Source organism: Mustela putorius, unplaced genomic scaffold (genome assembly GCF_011764305.1).
Source record: "Mustela putorius furo isolate JIRA1106 unplaced genomic scaffold, ASM1176430v1.1 tig00000508_pilon_pilon_pilon, whole genome shotgun sequence".
NCBI classification, from domain to species: domain Eukaryota; kingdom Metazoa; phylum Chordata; class Mammalia; order Carnivora; family Mustelidae; genus Mustela; species Mustela putorius.
This window is the reverse complement of record NW_025421402.1, coordinates 6270364-6290623: the sequence shown is the minus strand read 5'-3', so window position 1 is coordinate 6290623 and position 20260 is coordinate 6270364. Positions and strand designations below refer to the sequence as shown.

The 20260-nt window shown below is 47.4% G+C and overlaps 1 protein-coding gene across 10 annotated transcripts in view; it reads right to left on the bottom strand.

The window, feature by feature from the left end:
* Positions 1–20260, bottom strand: part of SRGAP2 (SLIT-ROBO Rho GTPase activating protein 2) — a 230964-nt gene that overhangs the window by 55102 nt on the left and 155602 nt on the right. For 8 of the 10 annotated variants that reach the window (XM_004756459.3, XM_004756461.3, XM_004756463.3 and 5 more), the window contains 5 exons: positions 15368–15583; positions 14656–14784; positions 6405–6629; positions 2606–2707; positions 1386–1583 (listed from right to left, as the gene is read on the bottom strand). In XM_004756459.3, the coding sequence (XP_004756516.1) occupies positions 1386–1583; positions 2606–2707; positions 6405–6629; positions 14656–14784; positions 15368–15583 (870 nt within the window). The remainder of the gene's footprint in view (positions 1–1385; positions 1584–2605; positions 2708–6404; positions 6630–14655; positions 14785–15367; positions 15584–20260) is intronic. The other 2 variants (XM_004756460.3, XM_013058248.2) reach the window with 1 other exon arrangement.

The following is a 20260-nucleotide window of genomic DNA, read 5'->3' as shown; positions in this document are numbered from 1 at the left end:
TTTTAGTATATCACTCATAAAATATTCAAGAATGTTATGATGAAATGAACTGGGAAAACACTAATCATTTGTTAAATGAAAGCAGATCATAAAACAGCGTGCATAGCCAATATCCCACTTTTTGTAACACATTCTAAATACATATTCACAGAGATGTTTGTCTGCGCAGAGAAAAACACCAGGAAGGGAATATGCCCTAATACTGTTATCTCAAGGTAGTGCGATTATGGATGATTCTTACTTTCTTCCTTTTTGTTTCTAAACTAATATCATATGGATGTTTTACTTCATATAACAAGAAAAAAGTCATTTTAAAAGAATAATACTGTTAAATTACTCCTTTTCAAAGTCTCCTCCAAGATTTAAAAAAAAAAATCTGAAGAATTCTTAGTTTTAAGTAAAAAAAACCATGTTTTCTTTTTTTAGAAAACATAGCAAATCACTAGTTCTTAATGGAAAAAGGGCAATGTTCAAAGAAGAATTAAACAAATTGTTCCAGTTGGGAGGAAAAATTCAATTTACTGCATGTAGATTGTGTTTCTTGACTAAAAAACAAGTTAATCCCTCTCATTCAGAATCAGTTTGCACATTCACCAGCTACATTTCATCTCACATCTGCAAATTTAATATCTCCTTTCTTGGTTGTCAGAAGATGAGAAAATAAATTTTAGTCCAGGCAATGAATCCTACTTGGCAAGCTCAAAATAACTTAATTATTAAAAAAGCAGCACCAAAGACCAGCCAGCAACCTTCCAAAGGACTGTTAACACAACCTGAAAATAATCAGGTCTGTTTGTCTAACACAAGAGCAGGATATACACAGATAAGAAAATACAGTGTTTTGGAATCCTCTGGAAACCAATGACACTGCACATGACCTGTCCTTTTAAATTTTAGTCATTTTTATGAAAGATAATTTTCCATCAGCAAAAATTATAAAATAATGTCATCGCATCACCTAGAAGAGATTATCAACTTTAGAAATAAGATACGTGTTAGCCAGAATACATTGGATATAATTCCCAAGAACTAAGAAATAAAGATCTCCTTTTGTGATTCCCCGTGGCCGAGAAGGAAACTTTCCAACAGAAGCCTACTAGCTGGTTAATAAAAATAAAGAAAAGTCTTCAGGGGCAAGGAAAAAAAGGAAAAGAAATCTTCCTGGCAGTGTACTTGGGAGCACCTTTCTCTTGGGGGATCCCTGTTTGATACCTACAACTTAGAGATATCTGTGTCTTAACTGAAGCTGAGGAATGGTCTCTGAATATGCCCAGATCCAAATTAAAGTATTCAAAGTCTGCCCTTCCAAGACTCGACCAGGACTCCGGGTTCCAAGTCTCCCTGTGGGCTGCAGGTGCTCCTCGAGAGCCATCAAGCCCCCTCACCGTGAAATAGAATTGCTCGGTCTCTTGCTGATTGGCCCTCCTCTTAGCGATGCTGGGCTTGCTCATGAAGGTTTCTGAGACCGTGGACTTGACGGATTCCATAGAGTTGCTGTACTGGAAGCAGTCGGACACGTCAAAATCCTCAACAGTCACAATGTCCTGGATGGTCTGGAGAGTGGCTTCCATCGTCTTCTTTACCTGTCACGACAAGGGCCAATGTAACGTGTGAGGGGCAGGGAAGGGAGAAGTTGGGAGGAGTGGGAGAGAAGGGGCTGGAGGGGACTGGGGCGCTGCTGTCAGAAGGTGCAGCTCTGCTTCCCATCGGACGGTGCTGAGAGAGTGACCACCATCACACGGACTCTGCTCCACAGTGCTCCTCTTTTTATAGAAGACCTAAAACCACCCCCCTCCTCAGGCTCTGTATATGACCCAGCTCTTTTATTTAATGTTGACTTTTGAAATTTAATATTAGCTCTGGGCTACAATGGAAGTGCTAACGGGGAGAATAAAACAAATCCAAACCAACCTCATGATGTAAAGAGCTGGTTAAAATGTGAGATTGGCCTGGTCCCACCACACCCCATGCTGTTTCATGACCTTTAGCAAATCAGTGGATTGGCTGCCCCATTGGCCAATGAAGTGACACACCCCCCACCCCAACCCGGTCCTTCCTGATCCTCCTGGAAAGAGTAAGACTGAGATGCCAGGTAAGAAGTCTCCTGAGCACAAACGAAAGAAGCTGGACAATTAATCATGCTGCCCTTTTGAACTAGCTGTTGAAAGCAAGGACGCTGGGTGCAGAAGAAAGTCCCCCTTTTCTAAGAGGATGGAGATGTTTTAAGTGTCAAAGTCAAAGGCCTCTGTTTGTTTGAAAATGCTGGAAAAAGCCAGGCATGAGGGGGTGGTTTCAGAGACACAATATTGTTCACACAGCTGCCAAGTGCCATTTTGATTAAATGTGTAGAGGGGGGAAAAAAAAGCATTTCGCAAAAGCTCAAAATAGAGCTCAACCTTTGGCAATGCAAGAGCAACTTCCTGGAGTTCAAGGGCAGGATGTAGCAGAGGGGGAAAATCCAAGGCTACGCTTGGCTAGGAAACGTTTGCAGCAGCCCGGACATTCTCCACATGCTCCTTCCACCTGCTCCCAGATGGGCAGCAAGAAAGAGGTTCCACGGGGAAACTCGGAGGCTGGCTCCCAGTCTCCTAAGCAGGAAACTCACCTCTTCGTTCTCAATCTTCAGAGTGGACAGGCGGGACTGCAGTTGCTGGCATCTCTGAACCAGCTCACTCTGGACAGGCTGCTGGGCACAGAGCTGGGAAGCCTGCCAAAAGAAAGCAACACCAGGTCAGGAAGAGGACACGGTTCTTCTGGAGGTTCCAGAGTCCCATTACTACTAATAAAAGTACTCATGTTCAAGCTGGAAGCCTCACAGTTTCTCTGTGAAAACAAAAACCCCAAGGCAGCATGTGTGAACCTCTGCCAGGACCAAACAGCACAAGGAGGGAATGAGAAGTGGGACCTGTTTGGAAAGACCAGGTCCCTCCATAGGGGGCCCATCCCCAGGCTAGTGCCTGGTGGGCTCTGCGGCTCCGCAAAAGCCAGCGCTGGACCAGCGCAGGGTGCTCCAGCGCCATAGACACAATGCTTTGGCAGGGAGGGTTTCCTGCCAGGAGTCCGAGTGGCCACCTCTCCGGCCCCTCCTTCATTCCCCTTCATGTATGAGAGTGAAAGCAGCAGAGAAGTGGGTCAGGAGGCTAGCTTGCCGCTGCTGGCAGCCAGCATGTGTTTATAAATCTGGGCCATGCATGAGAGCTCTGACTCAACGAGAGAAAGTGTAAAGCCAGGAGCAACTCCACGGGCTGTGCTTGAGGGCCCCAGAGGGCACAGAATCTGGTAGAACTTGGCACTTTCCAAGAGCCAACCTTCTGCCCCAGGTTCGTACCAGATCTGTGTAGGAGAGGAGTCTGCCCTTCCCCTAAGGACTGTAGTCCACGAGCTTTTCCTTCTCTGACAAGATGGCCGAGCCACCATCTCCCGATGGGGGCATGGCTGTGGCATGGGCACGAGATCACCCAGAGTCTCCAGGATGACAGATGAGGAACAGAAGGCTGGCAGATTAGGAGGCAGGACCCACATGGAGGCAGCTCCTGTCACCTTGCCACCACGTGTCCCTTCGCCTCTCGTCTGCAGAGAGACATCTGGATAGAACTGGTCTCCCTCTTCCTCAGCAATGAGTGGGCACATTCACATGCCCACAGACCATTCTCTTGCTGGGAAGACAAAACCTCTCTTCAAATGGAGGGGGCTGGGACTTGACCTTTTCCTCCATTGGCTTTTAAGCTCCCAACGGACTTGACCTCCTCCCCCAGCTGAGGGGCTGGCCTGAGCCAGCTCTCAGATCTGAAGAGAGCTGACTTCACTCTGGCTCTTGGATAAGCAGACACAATGGAGAGAGCTCAGTGGCCAGGATGGGTTAGAGCCAAGAGTGAAACTCTCTGGCTGCCTGATGTCACTGGTCAGGCATCCAGAGCCCCACAAGCCTCTGGGGGCACCAAGGGTAGAGCCAAGCGCCTCCTCCTAGTACATCTGAGAGTGCTTGGCATCCACTCATGTGCCGAGCGCCCCCAACACCCATCAGTGTGGGGCCTTGGCCAATTTCAGGGCTTCCGGTCAAAATGCCACCCGAACCTTGGCCCTAATTCAAGGACTTCCAGGCAGTTCCCTCTTGTTGCCTCCATAGTCTACAGACAGCCCACACCGGTGGGGACAGACAGGCTGTGGGGACCAAGAGAAACTTGCCTTCTCATCTCTTTTTCTTTTCTATTCCTAGGAAGGCGGGGCTGGAACGCAGAACCTTTGCAAGATCTAGGGCTGACCCTGGCCCCTGCCTGGCTCTGTGGCTGGTCAGCTGTATCACAGGGAAGGAGGGCCAAGGCCAGAGAGTAACTACTGATTTTAAAGCAACCTAGACCTAGCAGGGAGGACCCACGTACGCAAAACGGACCTCCATGCCTATGCCTTTAAGAAGCAGCAGGGCTGCTGATGCATGCCTTGGCCGAGGTCCTCTACCGGGGTGCACGGTAATGTGTTCCAGCTGTGCTCCGCGGTAGGAAACCGAGGCACTGACAAGGCTACGAGGGGGCCCGAGCACCCAGCATTCGCATTCTCCCTTTATGGAGACAAGCTGTTTGGCTCCGAAGGCGACTCAGTCAACACCAGAAAAATGTATCACTCCGCTCAGCTGGTCCCAGAGTTCCACTGATTTTTGGGAAGGAATGTCAGTGGCAGCCGGAGGAGGGGACTGGAAGACAAGCTGGACCAGAAGCCAGGGCAGGTGAGGAATGGGGCTTCCTGGGGCTCGGTGGCACACCCCACCCCCCCCACCTCTGACTGCACACTCTGCCATTTCTCTTCCCCATCTGTTCAGACACTGACATTTCCTAAGTCACAGAAATGGAAACAAACTGTGCAGGGTTTGGTTTTCCCTGAGGAGGGGAAAGAAATCATCTCTACATTTTTGTCTTTACGATAGAAATGTCCCATACTCCACTGTGGACTATCGATGACAGCGAATCCTCTAGTGACACTGCCAACAGTTGTCATCCTGGGACAGGGTTTTCTAAAAAGCATCTGGATACTAATCCTGTTGGATATACTATTCCCTTGTTGAGAGGACATGGTTGTTTCTCAGTCACCACACATCCCTTCCTCCTTCTTCTGGCAACTCGGGCCTGACTAGCTTCTGGGGGAACCTCCCACCCCACAACTCAGGTCAGACATTTCGGAAGAGGCTCTCCCCGACTCGGGGGGGTGGAGCACGTGACGTAGGTATTAGCCAATCAGCCAACTGCAGACCCGCAGCCACGATCAGTGGCTCAGGGATAAACACATCAGCCAATCAGAACGAAGAAGACACAGTGAGACTTTTGTGGGGGTTTCTAGGAGGGAAGCAGATACTCCTTCTACTGGGTTTGGATGTACAAGAAGATTCAGCTGGAAATATAGTCATTTTGGCCTTATGGGAGGAGAGCCTACCTGAGAATAGAGCCAAGATACAAGATGTGACGCCGAGAGAAAGAAAAAAAAAAAAAAATCGGAGTCTTGATAACTTCCGACTCCTAAATCCAACCATGCCTGAAGATCTTTCTATTATGTAAGCCTACACATCCTCCTTCCGGTTTAGCCCAGAAGATAAAGGGTAGCTTCTATAGACCGGAGTAGGGTTCACTCCGATATGCATGCAAAACCACCCCCAGTGGAACTAAAAGATTCAGAGTAATTAAAACCAAAGAGCTTCTTGTTCCTCTCACTTGGTTTACGCCCTTCTTGTTTCAGTCTCGGAGGGGAAAAGTTCAAAACAGGGCACCCATGTTCCTGTTCCCCAGCCTGGGCAGACAGCATCAGGCCTCTGGGATGACATCTTAGCTCCTTCTTGTCCGTCTTAGCCGTTCTTTTTTGTTCAATACCCAAGCAAAGCTACACCTTTTATTGCAGTCTTCGAATATCAAGAGAATGAGATCCTTTAGATCTCTGCCAAGTGACGAAGGATGACATCACTACTGCCGCACTTAGCCCTCCGTCCCTGTCAAAAGCTGCGAGTATCTTCCCCATGTTAGCTCTTCCTCCAGACTCACCATTTGGAGGCCTTCTCCAAATCTTTCCCTCTTCCCATACTGAACAGTTGGTTTTTATACACCTGCTGTCTTTCACCTCTTCTGATCTTGCTGGACCCCTGGGTGCCCCTCCCTATGCGTATTTCCAACTCTCTCTCCACACACTAGACTGGAATCTCCCTGAGGGCCCTAATCCCCCACGTCCACGGTCAATCCCAGCAAGTGCTCGGTTGCTACCTGCTGCTCCGTAGCTATTTGCCGAGTGAGTGGAATGCTCCTCACTCACCTGACAGGAAGCCAGCCCAGGCCTTGCTCTCCCCAGAATAATGTGGCCTCAGTGTATGAATCCAGGCACAAGTGAGCTCAAGCTCCTTAGGGAGTGTGGTGATGGGAAGAAGACCTCACCATGTCCCCCATGTGGGGCTGGAACTCAAACTTCATAGGTGGGCAGAAGACATTGTTGTACATCTCCATGAGGCGCTGCTTGTCACTGGTGGCATCCAGGTTCTCTACGGCATTCTCGATGGCATCCAGACCTTCGTGCTTTGACTGCTCCAGATTCAGCTCAGCGGAGAGGAAGGTGCGTAGCGCCCTGTTCAGGCTGGCATGGTAGCCTAAGTCACAACACTGCTGTGGGACGGAGAAGGCACATGAGCAAACCATAGACAGTCCCAAGGCTTGGCAGGAAGGGAGGTGGCCCCCGGGCATCTCTGACCATATCAGAGCAACTGGCTATGCAGCCAGAAGGCTGACATCCTGACTTCCAAGATCCAGGTGAGATTTCTGGTTTCTACTCCCAATTCAGTGGAAGACACACCTCAGGGGACTACAGGCTGACTGGGAAGGAGAGCACTCAACAGGACAGAAGGAAACTATTTCATCACACGCTGCACAGGGCTATCCAATGAGGGTTATCCAATAATAACCCTCAGAAGAGCTGAGGGTTGAAGGGAATCCTCTTCTACCTTAGGGTTTCTCTGGGAATACCATTATAACAAAATTCAACAATGAAAATATAGCCTGCCACTCCCCGAGGGTCACTGTGGTCAAGTCACGACACATGAACCAAACCAGGCCACCTCAGCATTTAATCACAACTCACAAGTCTCCCAAGAGCAGTTCACTTACACCAACACTGAACCCCAGTGGGAGGAGAGGAGAATGGGGAGCAGACCCTGTCCTCTGTCATCACTCCCACCATTCTAGGACAGGCCTTAGCAGCAGACTCGGATTTAGCATTTAAAAGATGGAAAACTTCTTTAAGTGTCAGTCTTAACTGGGCAAATTCAGATCATGTAAAGGATTCTGATTTTCTAAAGCAAAATGAAAAAAAAAAAGGTATGAGAAAGGCAATAGTATCCAAAAAAAAAAAAAGGGGGGCACTGACAGGAAGTCAAGCAACCTTGGGAAAGCCAGTCCCCAACCCTGAACCTGTACTCTCAGCTGCAAAATGAGATTTGGCCAGGTCGGTGGTTTTCAGGCTGCATATGAGAGCTCTGAGGTTTTTTGTTTTTTGTTTTTTAAAGATTGCATTTTTTTTTAAAGATTTTATTTATTCATTTGACAGATAGAGATTATAACTAGGCAGAGAAGCAGGCAGAGAGAGAGGAGGAAGCAGGCTCCCCACTGAGCAGAGAGCCCCACATGGGGCTAGATCCCAAGAACCCGGGATCATGACCAGAGCCAAACGCAGAGGCCTTAACCCACTGAGTCACCCAGGTGCCCCGAGAGCTCTGAGGTTCTATGCCAGTGCTTAGGCTGCCCTCGAGAAGGGGGTAAAAGGGCAGCAACCAGTAGGACTTGGAGCCTCCTATCTGGTTCAACCAAACCAGCTCTGCTTTTTTATCTACATAACAGATTGGGATCCTTTTAAATTTCAGACTTTATTTACTTATTTTTGAGAGAGAAAGAAAGAAAGAGAGTATGAGTTGGGGGATGGGTAGTGGGAGAAGCAGGCTCCTCACTGAGCAGAGAGCCCGATGCAGGACTCAATCTCAGGACTCCAGGATCATGACCTGAGCCAAAGGCAGACACTTAAGTGACTGAGCCACCCAGGCGCCCAGTAGATTGGGGCTCTATGTAAGGTCTGATTTGAAGAAAGAATTCTGCTCGAGAAAAAGTCTGAAAATACTTGTAGTAATTATAATCTCTACGGCCCTTCCTCAGCAGTGGCATTTGGTAACTCTATGACAATATTCCCCAACCCTCCCAAAGGACCCCGAGATCCAAATTCCTTGGCCATCCATTATCCCCTCTATTGCCCAAGCAGCTCTGGGATCCAGAACCCGAGAAGAAACGTCAGAGAAGAATCCACGGGTAGAGTCAGACCATCTGCCGGACTGCTATTTCATTCCATAGGCAGGCATCATATTCACTTCCCCCCGCCTCTCCCCTCATCATGTTCACATCGGGAGCAGCCACGATTGGGGAAGAAAAAGCACGTGGCGTGCCTCCTCCTCCGAGCATCTGACAAGAAGCTCAGCGACAGAGCGCCTGTCCGGCTGGGCGCTGGGTCGCTGCCAACAGGCGCTGGCAGGTGCCTGGCGGCCGTGGAAGAACAGCAGTTACAGCTTAACTAGAGGCGGAGGATGGAAAGACATCAAATCCAGTTGGGAGGGAAGAGCAACTGGAAGCGAGACAAAAGCAGCTGATTGGGAGACTTCATGTGCAGGAGCCCTTCCTCCTCTGAAAGGTGCTGCTGGGCTAGCCAGGCTGCCCTTGAACTTGGAAACCTTCCTGACGAGCCCTGCGCAGATGCTGATGATGAGCTGGGTGCCTGCAGAGTCTGTGAACAGAAATAAGGCAGCGCAGCACGCAGGGCTGAGCAAGTGGGGAGCTCTTTAGTGCAGGAGAGAATGGGGGGGTGGGGGCGGGGCGCCCTTCCTCACCTTTGTATTTCTGGTGACTCCATTCTCTGCACCTCTGCCCCGATTCAGACCCGTATCCCACACCAGAGCTGTCTGCTTCACTGTCTTCAAAGATGGCTTTTGTTAGGCCACTCCCCTGCTGAAGAACCTACAGAAGCTTTTAGCGTTCAAACCTTGCTCAGTTTGGGAATTTAAAAATACCTCTTTTTTTTTTTTTTTTTTTACTCGGTATGCTTACCGTCTGCCCGACGCGTGCTAAGTGCTTTATGTACGTTCTACGTCTGAATCCTCATACTAATCCCAGCGAGGCTGGTATTATCTTCATTTCCCAGACCAGAACGGTGAGGCGAGGTCACCAGCCAGAACTAATTCTCATCTGTCTTGCGGTCTGACCATCGATACCATCTCCCTCCGTTCCCTTCCTCAGGCTCTAACCAAGGACATGCTCCTGCTTAGGGCAGAGTTTGGGACAGCAGCAGGCCGCAAGTCAGCTGCACGACCCGGAGCGAGCAATTTAACCTCTCTCAGCCTCCCCTGAGGACAACACCGGCCTCACCGGTTGTCACGGGGCTGGTAACAGGCAATGTCCTGAGGCACATCTGGCATCATGCAGACACTTCCACATCAGTCCCCAAGATCCCCAAATCCACTGACCACTGCCCTTTACCCAGCATCCTCCCTTCTTGACGTATTTCCCGCTCTTCTCTCTTGTCGGAAATGGACCCCATCTTCAAAATCCAAATCAAATCCCCAGCCTCTGGAAAGCCAGCCAGCCCTGCAACCCTGGCATCCACTGAACTTGGCCTCTACTCAGGACCACACCACACCAGCCCTCATGTGACACAGGACACACTCCCTCACTCTGAGACTTACCATTTTCTATCACCCCCACCAGAAGACAAGCCTCAAAAAGGGCCTGGCCAGCGTCATTCCTTCATGGTAGCCTCCTCCACCCCACGAAGGCCTTGCTCGTAGTAGGCATTTCATACACATCAGTAGATGGACGAGTGGCCACCGAAGCCCTTTGTGTCGCTCACTCTGTGCGGCCTATGGAAGGTAGGGAGCTTTCTCCAGCTGCCTGCTGCCTCTTTGATCTAGCTGTTCTGTAGCTTCTCTGTGCCACTGAGTGGGGGCCTGACTCACAGTGTGCCCTCTGGCTCCTCTGTGCCTCCAGCCAACTAGGGAGACCCAGGATAGGCTTTACAGAGCCTTAGCTATCCACAGATTTCCGCAAGCACGACAGCCGGACACTGAGGCCTTAGCAAAGAAGCAATTTCTGGCAAGGTTAGGTAAACGGAATTTGAATATTTCATCTCTGTTCCCAAGAGAATCCTAGTGAGTGGAGGCAGCACATTATTTTCCCTCACAATGGGGACAAGGTAGGTTTTCAGTGGCTTCTGATGAGTTCCGTGGCCATGCCGAGCTCCCCTGGCCATTTCTGGGTTATATAAATGTTTGATGAAAACTCTCTCAGGGGAAATCAAATTTTTATAAGAATTTAATGATAGCCCATCCAGATGTGTGAGGACTTGAGTTGACAGCTCATTAACCCTTTACTAGCTCACGTCCTCACCCAGAGACTCTGGAGAAGGCCTAGAAAAGAAACATGGGTGTTTCATAAGATCTACTTCTAGTTCACACAGAAGGGAAAAATAAATGCCCTTTGTAAGTTTCCTATGAAGCTGCATTCCCTCATGGCCAGCTTGGGTGCTCGTGGTGTCACGGATTCTCTCCCCAAGCGCGGAGCCCTCACAAGCCCCCAGCTATGCTTGAGGACAATGCCCTGTTCTTCATTCATCCATCTGCTCCTGGGTTGGGAAAGCCACAGGAGGACGGGGGAGGAAAGCCACATTCCAACGAGCCTACAGCTCTCAGACTCCATTAAGTCGGCTCAGAGTGTCTTTCTGGCCTGAAGTCAAGGTTTCCTGGTACGTGTCAGATGCCTCATGCGGGTTTCTACAGTCCAAGTTTCAATCTTGTTATATTATCAAATGAAGTCAAAGGCTAGTCCTTGTGTCAGTGTCCTGGCACTGACAAAAGTAACTTTTCACTCAACCTCAGTGCCTTCACACACACCGCCCTTGCACACCACGAGGAGGGAGGCAGCATAGTGTCCGTCACGCAGAGGGCGACAGACGGGCACAAGATTCATCCCCTGTCCTAAAGCAAGTTCTGGATCCTGTCACGATCAGAACGGCAAGGTACCCAGGTTCCCACTCACTCCTGCCCCCACTGCTGCTGTGTGGCCCAGGTGTCCTTTGGCCATTTTTATTGCCTTGATCATCCCAGAAACCACTGATATGGGCACTAGCAGGGGTGCCGACCAGAGATATCAGGCTGCACAAAAAAGGCCAGGTTTGAAGAGCACGTGCTACAAAACCCCATCTTCGTGATGTCCTGCAACGGGCGAAACTAATCTATGGTGAAAGAAATCAGAACAGTGGTTGCTTTGGGTGGGGGAGGACTGACTGGGAAGAGAAAAGAGGAACTTTCTGAGGCAATGGAGATATTCTCAGTCTTGACAGAGATGTAGGTTACAAGCGTGTCTGAATTTATCCTAACTTTTGAAACTGTAACACTTACTCTTGGGCGGTGTATATAAATTATATCTCTAGGCAGTATTAAAAGACACCAAAAGGAAAAAAAAAAGTCTTGCCTTAGGAAATCACCTTCTTCCCACTCCTTTTACTCCTGTCTTCCTTCAGTGAATATACTATGTGGTCAGCTGTGTATTAAGCACTGTGCGTATGTTTAAAAAAAAGAGAAGGGGTGCCTGGGTGGCTCAGTGGGTTAAGCCTCTGCCTTAGGCTCAGGTCATGATCTCAGGGTCCTGGGATCAAGCCCCGTATCGGGCCCTCTGCTCAGCGGGGAGCCTGCTTCCCTCTCTCTCTCTCTCTCTGCCTGCTTCTCTGCCTACTTGTGATCTCTCTCTCTCTCTGTCAAATAAATAAAATCTCTAATGAATAAATAAATAAAAGAGAAACCTTAGTTTCTCTATGCCCAACATGAGGCTTGAACTCACAACCCCGAGATCAAGAGTCATATGATATGCTCTCCCAACTGAGCCAGCCAGTTGACCCAGTTTCTATATTAAGGTAAAGAGAAGACTTGGTTCCCGTCTTCATGGAGCGTACAGATACTAAGAAACATTCCTCTGTTCCTAGTGCAGTCAGTCAAACTTTTTTTTACTTCCAGCTTCCAATAAGAAATACATCTTGTCACACACCACCCCCCCGACCTGACAGTTTCACAAAATAAAACTTAATCTAAGTATGATATACCTTAGATATTCTAATTTCCTTCTCATTCTATTCTAGTCTGTTCTGTTCTATTCTAGTTTATTCATTTAAAAAAACAAACAAACAAGTCAAATGCATAAAAGTGATTTCATGACTCCCCCTAATGGAACATGATCTATAGTTTGAAGAACATAATCCTAGGCCCCCCGGGCTTCCCTCAGCATTGCAGTTAGCCAGTTTCATAGAAATTAACTTTTTGTAGGTCTATGAACACCTCTAGGGCAAAAATGATTTTATACATTTTGTACCCTTGGTGCTAAGCACATAGCGTCATTCCAAATAAATATTTACTTAGCCACATAATGTTATCAGCTTTAAAAAGGAAAAAGAGAAATCAATCTTTCCTCACTTCAGGAAAAATGAAAACAAAATAAACAACAAACACATCAAGAGTGATTCGGCCGTCTGAGTGGCCTGGAACGCTACTAACACGGACCCGCCCACAGTAACCTATACCCACAGCCAAGCTGAGCTCTAAGGAGGCCGAGAAGATGCTTTTTCATGAAACTTTGTACCATATCACATGAAGATGGGCCCTAACATCTTTTTTTTTAACTGAGAATAAGGTGCAAAATACCTTACTTCTTGGACTGATTTTAAAACACCCATGCACATCTGATGGAGGGTCTACGGACTGCAAAGGTGATGACTGACACAGCTGTAGCCCCTGTCTCCGTCTGAGGTCAGTATTCTGGTAAAAGGGGCAGGAAAGTTGTTGTTCTGGGGGCAAAGAGGTGTGATGGACTGCATGGCCTGATTTTTTTTTTTTTAAAGATTTTATATATTTGACAGACAGAGATCACAAGTAGGCAGAGAGGCAGACAGAGGCAGGTTCCCCGCTGAGCAGAGAGCCCGACACAGGGCTCAATCCCAGGACCCTGAGACCATGACCTGAGCCGAAAGCAGAGGCTTTAACCCACTGAGCCATCCAGATGCCCCTGATTCTTTTTTTTTTTTTTAACCAAATGTGAGATATATAGCAGAAATGGAACATAAGAAAGAACTGATTCTCTTTCTTGTGCTGAGAACAGGTGTCGCTCCCGACAGTGAAGAGCCATTCCCCTCCTGAGGAGAAAGGATCCTGTTTAGCGCTCTAACCTCCACCAAAGGACGGTGCTGAGACTGGCATCAACAAGCAAAGAGGAGAAAGTCGTGCCTGGAATAGGCCTAAGGGTTCCCCTTACCCGGTGGGACCACGACACCCAGGACATGAACAGGCAGAAGTCTACCAAATCAAAAGTCCCTGGCTGGAGGACCTAGTTTGGAAAAGTTCCCCAAGCATGTGAAGCCAGATTTCAGCACCAAGATCAAGTCCAGTTCCTCTGTTTGCCGGAGAGAGAGGTGGGGGAGAGGGCAGCACAGCAGAGTTCCAAAACAGGTCAGTAACCAGCCCCAGAGAACCTGAATCTTACACCAGACCCCAAATGCTGTTGTGAATTGTGGCAGGCTCACTCACTGAGAAACCAAGTCAGGCAGGTGTGCCAGGTCTGGCCAGAAGCTTTTAAAGCCCAGTGGCTACCTGCAGACAGCTAGAGGCCAATATCAGGCTTCAGAGAGGAGACCAGCCCGGGTACACGTGAGTCAGCTGGCTCCCGGCCCCCCACTTGAAGACTAGAAGGAAAGGTGTATTCCTGCAGCTATAGTCAGGGCTGGCTCAGGAACAGGGCCAGGTGGGCATCTGTAAGACTCAATGCAAAGTTTGAAGAAAAGCAGCAGGAGAAGCAAGGCCAAGGTTGACCCCTAAGGCAAAAGACAAAAAGCATATCCCTTGTGCCTAATGCGTGCAAAACACATGTGCCTATTTACCGGCTTCTCTCATCATCTTTGCGACACGAATCAGAAAGCACGGGCCATAGGTCAAGGGCATCTAGCTACCTTATTGACCAGCACCTTCGAGTGCAGTGTAACTGCGGGCAGGTAACCTTCTTGAGCCCTAGATTCCTAATCTTCAAATTGGAGACAGTAGCACTGATCCAGAGGGTGGGTAACAGGATAGTCAAATGAAGTAATACTAAGAGACGTCAAGTACCAGCTAAATGTAAGGCATGATCTTCTACCTCTGTAACTCTAGCCATTCACATCTGTGTGCAAGCAGTGACCTAAGGGAACGGTTCCTGAGAGACAGAAGTGCACTGCAGCTACGAGCGTTGAGTTCGTCATCAGACCTAGGGACAAATCTTGCCTCTGTCACTTATTAGCTGACTGTGGGTAAACTCATCTAAACTCTGAATTTTAAACTGTACAAACGAAGAAAAGAGTGCCCTCCTCCCAGGATTGTAGTAAGAACTGAATAAGATAAAGTAAAAAGGGCTTCACCTCTTCTTGCCTGGTACATGGCAAGCCGCTAATGGACCACAGCTACTGTTGTCATAATTCTTCTCAAAATGCTCCAAGAGGCCGAGCAACAGAACTACAGAACTGGGCAACACCTGACCAGTTCTCCAAACCCAGGAAAAAGGCGCCCCTGAGCCCCCAGCTTGAAGCACTTACATCAATAAGGTCAGACAGGTCGTGGATGTAGTATTTGAAGACAGATGCATTGGTTGCTTCCAGAGCCAGTAAGTACTCATTCCGGGCTTTAATGGCCTTCAACTTATTCTCTGTGTACTTGGCTTGGCGCTGAAAACAGAACAAAAGTTCAATTCTACTTTTTTTTAAAAGGGGAGATTGTGCTCTAAAAGATGAAAGTACAGTACATTTGAGAACCACAATAGTGCGGCTACTCCCTGTGCGCGTCTGCCTTAAATTGGGTTCTAATTCTGTTTAATGAGATTCAAGGGCATAATGTAGATCAATCCAGGAAAGGTTAATGAGGCTCCCTACTTTAGATGCATGTCCCACTTTGGTTCTGTCGGCAAACACTGTTCTCCATCCTTTACCACCAGCTGGAAGAAGGGGTCCCTACATCTGCCCCTGAGTACGGCACAGCTGAAGCCCAGCCCTAGGTCTTGTGGGCCCTCTCCCAAGCTTTCTTCTGATCCTTATGAATGTGCTACAGGCAAAAGCTTGGAGCCCCCACACCCAAGTTCTTCTGGTACCTACAATGTCTTCCAGGGCAGATAGCAAGGACTCACTTTTGGCCATTAGGCACTCAAGGAATGAGTTTCTTTGTTCCGCTCTTCATAGCACCTACTGAAAAACTCTCAGTCCTGACTTCCACAGTGTTCCTCCCCAGCCCCTACAGTTGCGGACGCATACATACCTTCTCCTTCATCTTCTCAATCTTCTTCACCGAGCTCCTCCGGACGTGCTTCTCTTCAATGCGGACATTGGACGAGGAGTCGGGGGAGCGTGGGGTCTGCCGGTCTTCCTGCTTTACCGATTTTCCAAATTGCTTCTCCTCCTGCTTCTCTGCCTCCTTTAGCTTGCTCTGAGCACTGATGCTGTCGGCATTGTACATGTGATAGGTCTTCATGACCTGCAAGACACCCCCGCCCCCACTCCCAGAGGTCAAGCCAATAGGGTCAATTCTCCGCTTTACAGACTACCAGATTCAGCTGACCTGTGCCATAGGAAGGAAGCAACATCCTCACCCTCTTAAGGGAAAGGTTCTTAAGTGTTCCGCTCAGCCAACACTGCATATTAAAGACCACCCCAAAGCACAGGAAAGCAGCATTTGAACGGAGCCAATGTCTTCTTATTAAAAGGACTTTACATTGTCCATCATGTGTTATTTATTTCTATTTATCAACACCTGTAATCATGACTCTTTTATATCAGCTAAGTGATTTCCATCACAAGACCTTCCATCACAAGGTCAAGTACACAGGATATGTACGTCACCACCACTCGGATCCCAAGAGCAAAGCCCTTCCGGGGCAGAACAGGAACCCTGAGAGGAAAAAGCACAGAGAGGGATGGAGTCTCCAGTGTCCAGCACAGACACAGACGGAGCAGTCAATACTTTCGGGACCTTTCAGATACAAAACGGGGAAGAAGAAAGGCTCCCAAAGCTCCTTCTAGTGGCCTAGCATTCTAAGGATCCGTCTGGCCCACTTCATGTGGGTCAAGCACGCTCCGTCACGGGAGCTAATTAGGACAGCAGGGGCAAGAACAATGGTAGCTCTTGTTTCTTGAGCATGTAGTATATGCTTGGCTTTGTGCCAAGTGCTACACACACATTTTCTCATTTCATCCTTACAGTGACCCCGGGATCTAGAAAACAACCCTATGAAGACTGTTAACCCACACAGCAATTCAGGTGAGAGCCCAAGAAGAAATAAAACCCACATCGGGTAAAGCTCGAGTTGCCATAGGAAGGAAGTAATATTAAAGGAGAAAAGAACAATTTTCACATTTCCCACCAAAGCCACTGTCTGGGGTCCAATCTCTTTTCTTACAGAGGAGGCAGGGAAGGCTAGAACTCGTGCGTGCTTCCTCCCAAAGGTACATCCAGCCGCAAGATGCCCGCTCATCCCTGCTGGAGCTCTCTGTTTCTACACAGGGAGCCTCTGGCTTCTATCTGGGAATTAAAAATGCTGATTACAACCAAGCGAGCTCAAGTTCGAGAGTGCTGACATTTTGATGCCGCGTGATCTCTTTGACAGGGAGAAAGAGTGTGGGAGCCCGGTGCATGTATGAGGGCGCAGGGTGCAGACAGAACAATGGGGAGTAAGGGTATAATACTGACAATGAAATCCACTGCTTACCTAGTATGTGCTGCGTGTCAGAGGCTTTATGTGAGCTGTCTCACTGAACCCTCACAACTCCTCCATAAAAGACATGTGATTATCTCCACTTTTAACTATGGGGAAACTGAGGCACAAAGAGATTAAACTATCCAACACAATGTCACACCACTCATACATGGCAAAATCAGGATTCAAACTCAGGTCTGTCAGACCACAAAGTCCACATTCTGAGCCACTAGGCACCAGTGTCTTCCTCTTAACAGGACCAGAGCTGGGTTAGCTAGGAGGAAAGGTTAGTTTAATCAAGACCGGGTTGAAAAGAAGAGCTGGTTTTATTAGGGCTTTGTGTTAGAGAAGTGGTCCTAAGTGGGGGGCTAATCTGGAGACATTTTTTTTTAAATAAAGATTTTTATTTATTTAACACAGAGAGATCACAAGGAGGCAGAGAGGCAGGCAGAGCGAGAGGCGGTGGAAGCAGGCTCCCCGCTGAGCAGAGAGCCTGATGCGGGGCTCAATCCCAGGACCCTGAGATCATGACCTGAGCCGAAGGCAGAGACTTTAACCCACTGAGCCACCCAGGCGCCCCCTGGAGACATTTTTGATTGTCACAACTTGGGAGCTTACTACTGGCATCTGCTGGACAGAGTCCAGGGAGGCTGCTAACCACCCAGGGTATGGGACAACCCACCACAAAACTGTCTGCCCAAAACATCCATGGTGCTGAGGTTGAGAAATCCTGGATGGACCTTATGGGTATACTAATCTCTTAGGGTCAGCAAGAAGTGGTGGAAAGAATAAAGAATATCAGGCCATCGACAAAATCAAAGTTCATTACAGTTTAAATGTCTCATTTTGGCTACAGAACTTTTTAAATCTACTCTTCACCTTATTTTCAACCTGACATCATTTTCCATAAGTATAAGATCAACTCTCCACTCTTCTATACTGGTGAAATGATATTTAGTAACTGGTATCATTAAAAACTTTTCTAAGTAATTCAAACCATCCCCTAGATTCCAGAGTGACTAGAAAGTGAGGAAGAGGCACGTATTATCCAGGCTGAAGAAGGGTAGACTACTTTTTCTTTCTTTTCACCTGAATATGATTCAAAAGCTTGAATGAATAGTTGAAAAATGATTTTTAAAAAAGTGAATTTTCATTTCACAATGATACAAGAAACACTATGAATGAATATGAATCAAAAAAGGACTCAAAGGAATAATGCCAAGAAGACAACAATGAAGTAATAAAACTTAGTGATTTATATTGCTCCTTTCCACTAAAGAACTCTCTGTGAAAGAGTAAAACACCACCTAGTCCAGGAAACTATGAGTTCCAAAAGGTAAGCATCACTTCCTCTTTTGTGTTTTCTTCTCTTCTCCACAGTTGGGAAATGTGTCATGTCCACAGTTGACAATTTTACAATCAATGTGGTTGCCTGAAAGACTTTGACTTAATGACACCAAATCTGTCCTCTATGGAAATATGGAAGAAGTATAGCTAGTATCCTTCAACTCAAGGAAAAGCTGAGGTAACCCAGGGGTCAAAGCTTAAATAAGTGATACCAAAACAATTGGGAAAAATAGGGAAGTCAAGACAAAACTTGGAGAAATAGACATATATACATATATATATGTGTGTGTGTATATATTTATATACATATATATATATATATAGAGAGAGAGAGAGAGAGAGAGAGAGAAATATATAAACTAGGGGGAAAACTCAGAAGTCTAAATTCTCAGTTACACAAAGAGAATTCACTTTACTTCAAAAAACAAATTCTTAATTTATGCCATTAGCCCTGATCTCTCCCCAAGCCACACTAAAATAACAGAAAAGAGTTTTTATTATTTCTTAGATATAAACTGAGGAAAATAAAAAGAATGAAAACAGCACATAAAAAGCGGGGAGGCAAGTAGTGAATGATCCACCAAACCCTAAACCAAATGAAGGCAGAGCCAAGAAGCAAGCTGACTTACATCACTGAAGCCCTAAGAGGAACTGGTGGCAGTGGGATGAAGATGGGAGTTAAAACAAGAGAAATTACCGAAAGCCTAGAATTGCTGGACTACCAGGCCCCATCCTCTCCCCCTCCAGGGAAGACTAGAGGCACCTTCTCTTATAGAGGGCCTATGCATTGGGAACACCAGGCTAAGCTGAGAATAGGGGTACTGAACTTAAAATAGGAAGATCAACAGAAAATTCTACACTGAACATTGTGATGGCCCTGGCCTCTTACACAACTCAGGCCCTAGACACAGGCAGGAAGTCAAAAGAGCCTTGTCTGGGGAATCTGACTGTCCAAGATAAAAGACCTAGAACTAGTGACTATCAGGGCTTCCCCAAGGAAACACCAGTCAGATCACCCTACAGTAAAGACCACAGATAGCACAGATCTTTCAACCGGCTTTTCAATACCTCACTTTAGAATAAGAAAAGGCAGCTAAGGAGTACCAAAAATTTAAGGAAAATATCTACTATGAAAGGCCAAGACCAAAACAAGCAATTAAGAGAGAACAGAAAGTATACAGAAAGAAGAAAACTTCAAAAGCAATCAATAATATTCCCAGAGAGGTCAATGAAAAACAAAAAGACATCATGTCATGAAACAAGAACAGAATACAACCAAAAAGGAACATTTGGGGAACAATAAAAGACCTCTTGGCAATTAAGATTCAATTCAAATCTCTCACTAAGAAGCCTGACTTCATGTAAATACCATCACCTCATACTTTACTTGCTGCTTTACTTTTCTGTCTCTTCTCTTAAAACTAAATGCCTTGAGTTCAGGGACATCTCTTATTTGTGTCTGTATCTCTAGTGCCTAGTACTGGGGACAAACAGGCAAGCAGAGCTGGTTGTCTATTCACTGACACTGTCTCCTGGGAGCAGGTGCCCAGTACCAGTCTGTGGCAGCTGGGCCAGCAGACAGCTACTGCACCAGATCAAGCAGCCATATATTCAAGGGGAGTACAGAAGCATGAAACTTCTAGGACAACCACACCCCAGCATTACAACACCTCTCCTTCCTTTCTCAATTCTAGGGCTTATTTGACTCTTCCTACTTAGCCAATCCATGTGGCTTCTGTGCCCCTACAGACCCTCCTTCCTTTGGGTACTTGCTGGACTTTTTCAGATACAAACTGTGAGTACAACTGAGGCAGAGAATTCCAGAGTTCTTCAGGAAGCAGTATGCTCCAACCTCAAAGGCATCCCTGGGTCATCAGTTGGAAAATGAAAACCGCTTATGACCATAGCCTCCCAACTAGCCAGCTCAATATGGGGGGAGACACACATGGAGGAGAAAGCTCACTAGGGCTGCTCTATGAATGGCAGCTGTGGGAAGCAGCCCCGGGCACAGAATGCCAAGTCAGGAAATTCAAAGGTCCTTCAGACAGAAAAGAGGAAGGTACAGAGGGGCAGCTGGCCACTTATGGTATGAGTCTGGGCCTCCTGCCCAA